The 11,342-nt window shown below is 44.6% G+C and overlaps 1 protein-coding gene across 6 annotated transcripts in view; it reads right to left on the bottom strand.

Moving 5' to 3' along the window:
• Positions 1-775: 775 nt before the first annotated feature.
• ACSL6 (acyl-CoA synthetase long chain family member 6) overlaps positions 776-11,342 on the bottom strand; it is a 364,139-nt gene continuing 353,572 nt past the window's right edge. For all 6 annotated transcript variants that reach the window (XM_077265964.1, XM_077265965.1, XM_077265970.1 and 3 more), the window contains one exon: positions 776-1,402. In XM_077265964.1, coding sequence (XP_077122079.1) covers positions 1,262-1,402 — 141 coding nt within the window. In that variant the 3' untranslated portion in view covers positions 776-1,261. The remainder of the gene's footprint in view (positions 1,403-11,342) is intronic.

The raw sequence follows: 11,342 nt of genomic DNA, 5'->3' as shown, positions 1-11,342 counted from the left end.
GGCTGTGCTGCGTCTGATTAGGAAGGAAAGTCCCGCCTCCCGGACGGTTTCACGGTATGAGAGGGCACATTTTATAAGTGTTTATTTCGGCGTGTGCAAGGAGCATAACTAAAAGAGCCACCTTGTCCAAATGCAGCCTTAGTGCTGCACAAGATGGCTCTTTTAGTTACAAACACCTGGGGGAGTGACAGGTTCCCTTTAAAGAAATCTTATTAGTTATTCAAGCTATGTTGACAGTAAAAAAAGCAAGTTACAGCTCTTGGAAAAATGGGAGTAAAAAAATTGAAATCAGAAAATATCCCAATTACAAAGGAGTTAATTATATCTCATTTTTATTTTTCCATATCAATGTATTGAAAATTCAACAAGCTAAAATGTAAAACTTTAAAGCAGTTATCACCTTTCAGAAAACCTGCTGGAACAGTTTATAATAAAAAATTAAACCACATTTTACTTACCCTCCCATGTCTATCACTGTGTCCCCATTGCTGCTCGGGTCTCTTGTTGACTGCAGTGGTGACGTCACATTGACAGTGCTGCAGCCAATCACTAAGCTCAGCAGCTTGTGCATTCTACATCTCAGAGCTCAGTGATTGTCTGCAGCACTATTGTCGTAATGGCACCGCTGCAGCCTATACGCAAGCACTGGATACAACTCTGCATATTGGATAGTAAGTACAGTGCAATTTGTTTTTCCACAACAAACCTGAGCTAGCAGGCAAACGTTTTTTGGAAAGGATACAACCCATATAAATAAAGTGAGTGAGTCTGTAAATTATACCAGTATAGTTATTTTATTGAAAATTAATAATTTCTTGAAATCTTTTTAAACATTTTACACAGCTTGCGCAAATATGTACCGCTATATAAAAAGGACACTTCTGCCCTTGCAATCCAGAAAACAGGTGAATGTCTTGTCCTTTTTATGGTTCGTGCACTTGTTAAACTGTAGTTTAATTCTAAAATATTTTCTGTGCTTAAAAACAAAGTGTCCTTCTAGAAGCTGTGCCGGCGTCCTGGACTATCGGCCATAGCCTTCAGTCGGCTGCTGCTGTACAGTACATGCTAGTAACATAACAGAAAAATAGGAACGGCTTCACAAAACCTTTGTCGTCTTTCATTGCGTTTATGCATTCCAAGCACTTTGACTGGGTTAAAGGAAATAAAATCCAAAATGAAGGGAAGAGAAAGTATCCAGACATTGGTATGACTTCTGCATGACAGTAGACATATTACTGGGAGTTTGGCCGTCCACACTTTGTCACACAGAAACTGTAGCGTAAAGCTCCTCTATCTCTTGTTTGAAGAAGTCTCTGAGTTCACGTCTCTTTGCCTTAAGTGTGGGAGTCAGCAAGCCGTTTTGTACAGTGAACATCTCCTTATGGATGTGAACTGCTTTCACCTGGGACAAAACAGAATCATTAAAAATATGTAAAAGGTTAGCATGCATTAAATAGGCTGCGACCTGTCAAATATTATTAACCATTGGACTTAGTTACAAATTTTAAAACTCTGAGCTTTTTATGAGTGATTGGCTGCAGTGCTGTTCACGTGATATCACCCCTGCAACCTATCAACAAAAACTAGAGCAGCGGCAGAGACATTGCTGGTCCAGGGGAGGGTAAGCAAAAGGTCATTTTGTTATTTTTTTCATCTCTGAGCTGACAGGCTAAAAATATTTGAAACGAGACAACCCTTTCAAAAATGTGAAAACTGTTTCTTAAAGGGGTTGTCTATGTAAGTACAGTTATATGAAAAAGTTTGGGCACCCCTATTAATCTTAAGCTTAATGTTTTATAAAAAATAGTTTTTTTTTGCAACAGCTATTTCAGTTTCATATATGTAATAACTGTTGGACACAGTAATGTTTCTGCCTTGAAATGAGGTTTATTGTACTAACAGAAAATGTGCAATCTGCATTCAAACAAAATTTGACAGGTGCATAAGTATGGGCACTCTTATCATTTTCTTGTTTTAAATACTCCTACCTACTTTTTACTAACTTACTAAAGCACTTTTTTTGGTTTTGTAACCTCATTGAGCTTTGAACTTGATAGCCAGGTGTATGCAATCATGAGAAAAGCTACTTAAAGTGGCCACTTGCAAGTTGTTCTCCTGTTTGAATCTCCTCTGAAGAGTGGCATCATGGGCTCCTCAAAACAACTGTCATATGATCTAAAAACAAAGATTATTCAACATAGTTGTTCAGGGGAAGGATACAAAAAGCTGTCTCAGAGATTTAACCTGTCCATTTCCACTGTGAGGAACATAGTAAGGAAATGGAAGAACACAGGTACAGTTCTTGTTAAGGCCAGAAGTGGCAGGCCAAGAAAAACATCAGAAAGGCAGAAAAGAAGAATGGTGAGATCAGTCAAGGACAATCCTCAAACCACCTCCAGAGAGCTGCAGCATCAACTTGCTGCAGATGGTGTCACTGTGCATCGGTCAACTATACAACGCACTTTGCACAAGGAGAAGCTGTATGGGAGAGTGATGCGAAAGAAGCCGTTTCTGCAAGCACGCCACAAACAGAGTCGGCTGAGGTATGCAAAAGAACATTTGGAGCAGCCAGTTTCTTTTTGGAAGAAGGTCCTGTGGACTGATGAAACCAAGATTGAGTTGTTCGGTCATACAAAAAGGCGTTATGCATGGCGGCAAAAAAACACAGCATTCCAAGAAAAACACTTGCTACCCACAGTAAAATTTGGTGAAGGTTCCATCTATCATACCGCTGCTGCCGCCTCCTCACTCGCTCCTGGCCTCTGCTTCTCGTGCGCGCGCTTACCAGGTTCAGTGCTGCGCGTGTGCATTTCTGATCTTCTGTCAGCTCTCCTCTTCGTCTCCTCTATGGTCCTGGAGGACTAGTATAGGAAGTCGGTCCTCCTTATTGTCCTCTCTATGGTTCTGGAGGTCTGTTACTCGGAAGTGCTACCCTGCCTTTAGGTATTTAAACTGCTTCCTGCCGTCCCTCTGTGCTTGGTTATCATTTGTTCCTTCAGGTGTTCCTGGCCGCTCTTAGTCTCTGTGAAGTTCATTTTCCCTCTGACTTTGGGTTTATCCTGTCTTTCCTGTATCCTGCTAGCCTCTGCGTTCCCTCAGTTCCTCCGCCAGTTCCTGCACTGCTGCAGTTTACCCACCAGTCCTGTGTCTCTGCAGTACTCACCTATCCTGTGGTCCTACTATCTCCGCCTCTTCTTGGTCTTCTCCTGTCCTGGTCCTCCAGCTTCCGTGGCGATAGTCCCTCACGGGCCTGCCCCTAACTCTCCCTGTATAGGGGGTGGTCTATCTGGTCAGCTCGTCCATGAGGGGTTCGTCGTCGCGGTCTAGAGGGTCCACTTTCCGTTTTTCTCTCTTTGAATCGTCACACTCACAATAGGACTGCACTCGGTTGACATCTGAGTGCAGCCTGATTCTTACAGCATAACAGTATAACCAGGCCATGGACCCCGCTGGTGTCTCTGCCACTCAAAAGGAGTTACTTTTTTTGTGGGAGAACTAGACTAGAATCATGTCCTTTCTCAAGAACATGGAGTCTCGTCTCGCGACGTTACAGTCTACCGACCCTGGTAACGCTACTCAGTTGGCGGCTCTTCAGCAAGAGTTAAGTCAACAACGGGACACTCAGTCCCATATTTTGAATTTTATGGCCTCTGTCGATAATCGACTTCTCTCTCTTCAGACTGCCGCTTCTGCTCCTGTACAGGAGTCCGCTCCACAGCCCTCGCCCCGTCTTGACAGGCCACCTCGGTATGGTGGGCATCCTAAATTATGTCGCGGGTTTCTCAACCAGTGTCAACTACACTTTGAATTATCCCCGCTACTGTACCCAACTGACCGAGCTAAGGTGGCTTTTGTGATGTCCCATTTGGAGGGTGAGGCTTTGGCTTGGGTGAACCCTCTTTGGGAGCGAGATGATCCAGTGGTTTCTCAACTTGCTCTCTTTTTAGACACCTTCCGCAAGGTGTTTGATGAACCTGGTCGTCTGGTATCGACTACTGAGTCCCTTTTCAACCTTAGTCAGGGGACCCTTTCTGTAGCTCTATATGCCATCTGTTTCTGGACGCTGTCCTCTGATTTAGGTTGGAATAATAAGGCTTTGGTGGGAGCATTTTGGCGAGGTTTGTCTTCTCGTATTAAGGATGAGCTGGCAGGGCAGGATACTCCTTCTGCTTTAGATGACCTTATCTCTTTGGCGACTCGCATTGATTTGCGGTTCCAGGAGCGTTCTCGTGAGGTTGTCAGAGAGAGGAGATCTCCTCGTTTATCCTCCGTTACACGTGGTACTTCTCTTTCCCAAACCACAGCTTCTTCCTCTTCTTCCCCTGAGCCTATGCAGGTTGATCGCCTCAAGCCTGCCGAACAACGCCGAAAGGAGAGACTCGCACAGGGCTTATGCTTTTATTGTGGCAGCGCTTCTCATCTTTTGCGTTCTTGTCCCCAGAAGCCGGGAAACGCCTCCGCCTAGGTCAGGTAAGAGAGGCCTCCCTAGGTAGCCATGATTCCTCTCCACCTTTGATTTTGCCTGTTATTTTACGCATGGGTTCCGGTCGATTCTCTCTTGAGGCTTATGTAGATTCTGGTGCGGCTGGGAATTTTGTTCAACTTGAGCTGGTCGAGAGGCTTGGGATTCCGGTCAGATCCTTGGAGGTTCCTAGGCAAATAGCTTCTGTCGACGGTCAGCCTTTGCGGGAGGTCATTTCTTCTGTCACAGAGGAGATTGAGATTCAAATTGGAGCTTTACATCGAGAAAAGTTGGCATTTTATGTTTTACCATCTTTATCCCAGGCATTTCTTTTAGGACTCCCCTGGCTAAGAAACCATGAACCTACTCTGAATTGGCATACTGGGGACGTCCTATCCTGGGGATAGTTTCGTCAAAACAGATGCCTGCTTCCCGTCAAGCCTGCTAGTTTCTCTCCCTGGGCTCCGGAACTAGCGAATCTACCCGCAGCTTATCACTCTTTTTCGGACGTTTTCAACAAGAAGGAAGCAGAGGCCTTACCTCCGCATCGCCCATACGACTGTCCGATAGATCTTGTATCCGGCTCTACTCCTCCTAGAGGTCGTATTTATCCTCTGTCACCCTCCGAGACTCAAGCCATGTCTGAATACGTTCAAGAGAATCTGGCCAGAGGCTTTATATGGAAGTCCTCCTCACCTGCAGGCGCTGTTTTTTTTTTCGTCAAGAAGAAGGACGGTTCCCTTCGTCCCTGCATTGATTACCGTGGCCTCAATAACATCACAATTAAAAACAAGTATCCACTTCCTCTCATCCCAGAACTTTTTGATCGTCTGCATGGAGCACGAATCTTCACTAAACTGGATCTCAGAGGAGCTTACAACTTGATCCAAATTCGTTCGGGAGATGAATGGAAGACTGCGTTTAACACCAGAGACGGTCATTATGAGTATTTGGTGATGCCTTTCGGCTTATGTAATGCTCCTGCAGTTTTTCAAGAGTTGGTGAATGATGTTTTTCGGGACCTACTTTACACCTGTGTAGTGGTGTACTTGGACGACATCCTTGTGTTTTCACCAGATCTGCTTTCTCATAGGAGACATGTGCGGCAAGTTCTTTTCCGTCTGAGGGAGAATCGTCTGTATGCTAAACTTGAGAAGTGTGCCTTCGAACAGTCGTCCCTGCCGTTCCTGGGCTTCATCATCTCTGATTCTGGTCTGTGTATGGATCCGGCTAAAGTTTCTGCCGTACTCATCTGGCCAAGTCCGCTTGGGGTTAAGCCGATTCAGCATTTTCTAGGATTCGCGAATTACTATCGGCAATTTATTCCTCATTTCTCCTCCTTGTCGGCTTCCATCTCTTCTTTGATAAAGAAGGGTGCCAATCCTCGTCTTTGGCCAGCAGAGGCTGAAAAGACTTTTCATTCTCTCAAAGAAGCATTCGCCTCCGCTCCTTTACTCCATCGCCCTGAAGCTAATAAACCCTTTTTCCTAGCGGTTGACGCCTCTGCTGTCGGTGCCGGAGCTGTGCTTTCTCAGAAGTCTTCTACTGGTCGTCTTGTGCCCTGTGGTTTCTTCTCCAAGAGTTTCTCTTCTGAAATAAATTATTCCATTGGCGACAGAGAACTTTTGGCCATTAAATTGGCCTTAGAGGAGTGGAGATATCTGTTGGAAGGAGCCTTACATCCCTTTGTCATCTTTACGGATCATAAGAATTTGGCATACATCAGTTCAGCGCACAGACTGAATCCACGACAGGCCAGGTGGGCCTTGTTCTTTGCCCGATTTGACTTTGAACTTCGCTTCCTGCCTGGAGAAAAAACTTCAAAGCTGATGCTCTATCCAGGTCCTTCTTGTCGGTGGACAGGAGGTGGAGTCCTCGCACATCATTGACCGCGCTAAAATCATCACACTTGCTCTAGTATCTATGACCTCTTTACCTCCGGGTAAGACTTTCATTTCTGAGAGGAACAGGAGACATTTTTTACTCTGGGGACATGCTTCCAAGCTAGCGGGACATGTCGGTTTCAAGAAAACTCTTGATCTAATATCTCGTTACTACTGGTAGCCGACTCTTTTGAAGGATGTCCAAGCTTTTGTGGTCTCTTGTCCTTCCTGTGCCAAGAACAAAGTACCCAGGCGGCTTCCTTCCGGGCTTCTTCTTCCTCTTCCAGTGCCTACCACTCCATGGCAACATATTGCAATGGATTTCTTAACTGATCTGACTCGTTCCTGTGGTTGTACCATCATCCTCGTGGTTGTGGACCATTTTTCTAAAATGGCACATTTCATTGCTCTTCCTGGTCTGCCTTCGGCTCCTGAACTGGCGAAGATTTTTGTTCAACATATTTTTCGCATTCATGGTCTTCCACAGCACATTGTTTCTGACTGGGGAGTTCAGTTCACCGCTCGTTTCTGGAGATCTCTCTGTAAGTCATTGAACATTTCGCTTGATTTTTCTTCGGCCTATCATCCACAGTCCAACGGCCAAGTGGAGCGTACCAATCAGATCCTGGTAACTTATCTCCGGCATTTCTCCAACGCTCATCAAAATGATTGGTCTGACTTACTACCATGGGCCGAGTTTTCTTATAAAAACCACACCAGCGAAGCTTCTACCAAATCTCCATTTTTTGTCATCTACGGACAACACCCTGGTCTTCCTCTACCAGTTCCTCCTGTCTTTACTGTGCCGGCGGCAGATCTTCTGTCTAGAGAATTCTCCAGGGTTTGGCAGGAGACCAAGTCTGCTCTCGAACTAGCTCAGCATAGGATGAAGAGGCATGCAGATAAAAGGCATCTCGATTCTCCTGTGTTCCATCCTGGGGATAAGGTCTGGCTTTCTTCTAGATTTATTCGCCTTAAAATCCCTTCACATAAACTGGGTCCCCGTTATATTGGTCCTTTCGAGGTTTTGGCACGTATTAACAATGTTTCTTACAAACTTAAGTTACCTGCCTCTCTTCGTATCCCTAATTCCTTTCATGTATCTCTCCTTAAGCCTGTAGTTTTTAATCGGTTTCATACCACGACTCTTTCCTCACCTTCGCCTGTTTCCGCAGACAATGTTTTTGAGGTTAAGGACATTTTGGCCATAAAAAAAATTAGAGGTAGAACTTTGTTTTTGGTCGACTGGAAGGGTTTCGGTCCTGAGGAGAGATCCTGGGAGCCTTGGGAGAATATTCAGGCTCCTCGAATTTTAGCTAAGTTTCTTTCTGGCCTAAAGAGGAGGGAGGGATGTAAAGACGGGGGTACTATCATACCGCGGCTGCCACCTCCTCGCTCGCTCCCGGCTTCTGCTTCTCGTGCGCGCGCGCATACCAGGTTCAGTGCTGCGCATGTGCACTTCTGATCTTCTGTCGGCTCTCCTCTTTGTCTCCTCTATGGTCCTGGAGGACTAGTATAGGAAGTCGGACCTCCTTATTGTCCTCTCTATGGTTCTGGAGGTCTGTTACCCGGAAGTGCTACCCTGCCTTTAGGTATTTAGACTGCTTCCTGCCGTCCCTCTGTACCTGGTTATCATTTGTTTCTTCAGGTGTTCCGCTCTTAGTCTCTGTGAAGTTCGTTTTCCCTCTGACTTTGGGTTTATCCTGTCTTTCCTGTATCCTGCTAGCCTCTGCGTTCCCTCAGTTCCTCCGCCAGTTCCTGCACTGCTGCAGTTTACTCACCAGTCCTGTGTCTCTGCAGTACTCACCTATCCTGTGGTCCTACTATCTCCGCCTCTTCTTGGTCTTCTCCTGTCCTGGTCCTCCAGCTTCCATGGCGATAGTCCCTCACGGGCCTGCCCCTAACTCTCCCTGTATAGGGGGCGGTCTATATGGTCAGCTCGTCCATGAGGGGTTTGTCGTCGCGGTCTAGAGGGTCCACTTTCCGTTTTCCCTCTTTGAATCGTCACACTCACAATAGGACTGCACTCGGTTGACATCTGAGTGCAGCCTGATTCTTACAGCATAACACCATCATGCTTTGGGGCTGTGTGGCCAATGCCGGCACCAGGAATCTTGTTAAAGTTGAGGGACGCATGGATTCCTCTCAGTATCAGCAGATTCTTGACAATAATGTTCATGAATCCGTGACAAAGTTGAAGTTACGCAGGGGATGTATCTTTCAGCAAGACAATGATCCAAAACACCGCTCCAAATCTACTCAGGCATTCATGCAGAGGAACAATTACACTGTTCTGGAATGGCCATCCCAGTCCCCAGACCTGAATATCATTGAACATCTGTGGGATCATTTGCAGAGGGCTGTCCATGCTCGGCGACCATCAAACTTATCTGAACTGGAATTGTTTTGTAAAGAGGAATGGTCAAAAATACCTTCATCCAGGATCCAGGAACTCATTAAAAGCTACAGGAAGCGACTAGAGCCTGTTATTTTTGCAAAAGGAGGATCTACTAAATATTAATGTCACTTTTCTGGTGAGGTGCCCATACTTATGCACCTGTCAAATTTTGTTTGAATGCAGATTGCACATTTTCTGTTAGTACAACAAACCTCATTTCAAGGCAGAAACATTACTGTGTCCAACAGTTATTAGATATATGAAACTGAAATAGCTGTTGCAAAAAAAACAATTTTTATAAAACATTAAGCTTAAGATTAATAGGGGTGCCCAAACTTTTTCATATAACTGTATCCTGGCAAATATGGAGTACTGTAGTGACAGCCCCATCCCCACAGAATGTAGAAGATAAGAGATACAGGTCATCATGGTATGTTAGACCTAAGGATAAGGCATAAATAATGTTACTTCTGAGGGAATGGGGCTGGCAAATAAAGTGGGGGGAAATAAGTATTTAGGGCATGTTCACACTTTGCGGTTTTTCCGCGGATCTGCGGCGATTTTGATGCTGCGGGTCCGCAGCAGTTTCCATAGCGTTTACATTAACATGTAAACCCTATGGAAACCGCAAACCGCTGTGCACATGCTGCGGGAAAAAACGCGCAGAAACGCAGCGGTTTAAAACCCGCAGCATGTCACTTCTTTGTGCAGAATCGCAGCGATTCTGCACCCATAGAAATGCATTGAACCGCTTACTTCCCGCATGGGGCTGTGCCCACGTTGCGGGAAGTAAGCAGATAATGTGCGGGTGGTACCCGGGGTGGAGGAGAGGAGACTCTCCTCCAGGCCCTGGGAAGCATAAATAGTGTAAAAAAAAAGAATTAAAATAAAAAATGATGTTATACTCACCTCTCAGCGCTGCCCGTGGCCGGCCGGTCTTCGGTTTGCTGTGCGAGCAGGACCTGCGGTGACGTCGAAGTCACATGACCGTGATGACGCCTCGGTCACATGACCGTGACGTCACGAAGGTCCTTCTCGGCACAGCATCTTTGGAACCGGACCGCCGGGTGCAGCGCCCAGGAGATCCGGACATCAGAGGGTGAGTATAACCAATTTTTATTATTTTTATCATTACTATTGATGCTGCATATTGCTGCATATGCAGCATCAATAGTACAGGAGTGAGTAATCCCGCAGCGGAAACCGCGGAACAAACCGCGATAAATCTGCAGGGATAACCGCAGCGGTTTTGCCCTGCAGATTTACCGGTATCAATTCCGCTGCGGGATAAACCTGCAGAGCACACCGCAAAGTGTGAACATGGCCTTAATCCCTTGCTGATTTTGTAAGTTTGCCCACTGACAAAGACATGAACAGTCTATAATTTTAAGGGTAGGTAAATTTTAACATTGAGAGATAGAATATCAAAAATAAAATCCAGAAAATCACATTGTATAAATTTATTAGCATTTTTTCCACAAAGTATTAAGTCTTGTTTGCCAGAGGGATCAAATACTTATTTCTCACTGCAAAATGCAAATAAATTTATACAATGTATACAATGTGATTTTCTGGATTTTATATTTGATATTCTATCTCTCAATGTTAAAATTAGCCTACCCTTAAAATTATAGACTGTTCATGTCTTTGTCAGTGGGCAAACTTTTTTTTAAAGTGAGTTCTTTTCCATGTTGTGATAGTCGCTGCTGTTTTTTATGCCAAATTCTTTAAAACGGCACAGGGAGGTTAATGCATTTTGTGCAAAATCAATAATGCTTTTTTTCATCTTTTACCTTTTTGTGCTCTTTTAGATCAAAATGTCATACGATCCTTTAAAATGTCGCAGATTAGGCTTTAACTGTACAAAAATAGAGTTAGACAGATTTTGTACTCTACTAGAGTACTGGAGTACAACTGCGCAAAAATATTACCACACTTCGAAAAGTCACAAATGATGAATTAGGTTAAAAATTATCTGAAAAGACCAAACCAAAGTAAACTAAATTGTGCAAATTAAATAATGAATAAAAAAGTCAATATTTTTAGAGCCATTTTTACTCCAGAAAAAAGACGCAAAGACAACGATGAATCGCGGCCCATTGTATTGAGTGGTGTAACTTGAAGATCATGGGCCCCAGTGCAAACTCTCTAACAAGACCTTTAATAGTACAGGGCTTCTTTTTCGGACAAAGGGGACTTTTTGGGCCAACTTAGACTCTAGGGCCCGGGTACACCAGCAACCCTCACACCTGCTATAGTTACACCACAGCTGGTATCGATCCAAGTTAGTGACTAAATCAATGTAGACACATACACACAGAATTGTATGAAGCCAGAATGTTACACCGAATTGTATGGGACTCGTGTCTCTGTATAAGGTGCACCACAAAAAAGAAAAACTTAATATCAAAGAGGTCTACTCTGGTCTCTGCTTCCATGGCCTGTCTCAGCACACTAGGGAAAAGGCAGTACAGTAAATATATGATCATCCAATCACTGGCTAAAGTGGATAATCACTGTGGCCATTGAATGTCAAAGTGGTCATTTTGTGTGTCATAATGGTAGAAAAAAACACATGGGCCACAAATCCAAAAATCAT

The sequence above is a fragment of the Ranitomeya variabilis genome, chromosome 5 (genome assembly GCF_051348905.1).
Source record: "Ranitomeya variabilis isolate aRanVar5 chromosome 5, aRanVar5.hap1, whole genome shotgun sequence".
Classification (NCBI taxonomy): domain Eukaryota; kingdom Metazoa; phylum Chordata; class Amphibia; order Anura; family Dendrobatidae; genus Ranitomeya; species Ranitomeya variabilis.
This window is presented reverse-complemented; position numbering and strand designations above follow the sequence as displayed.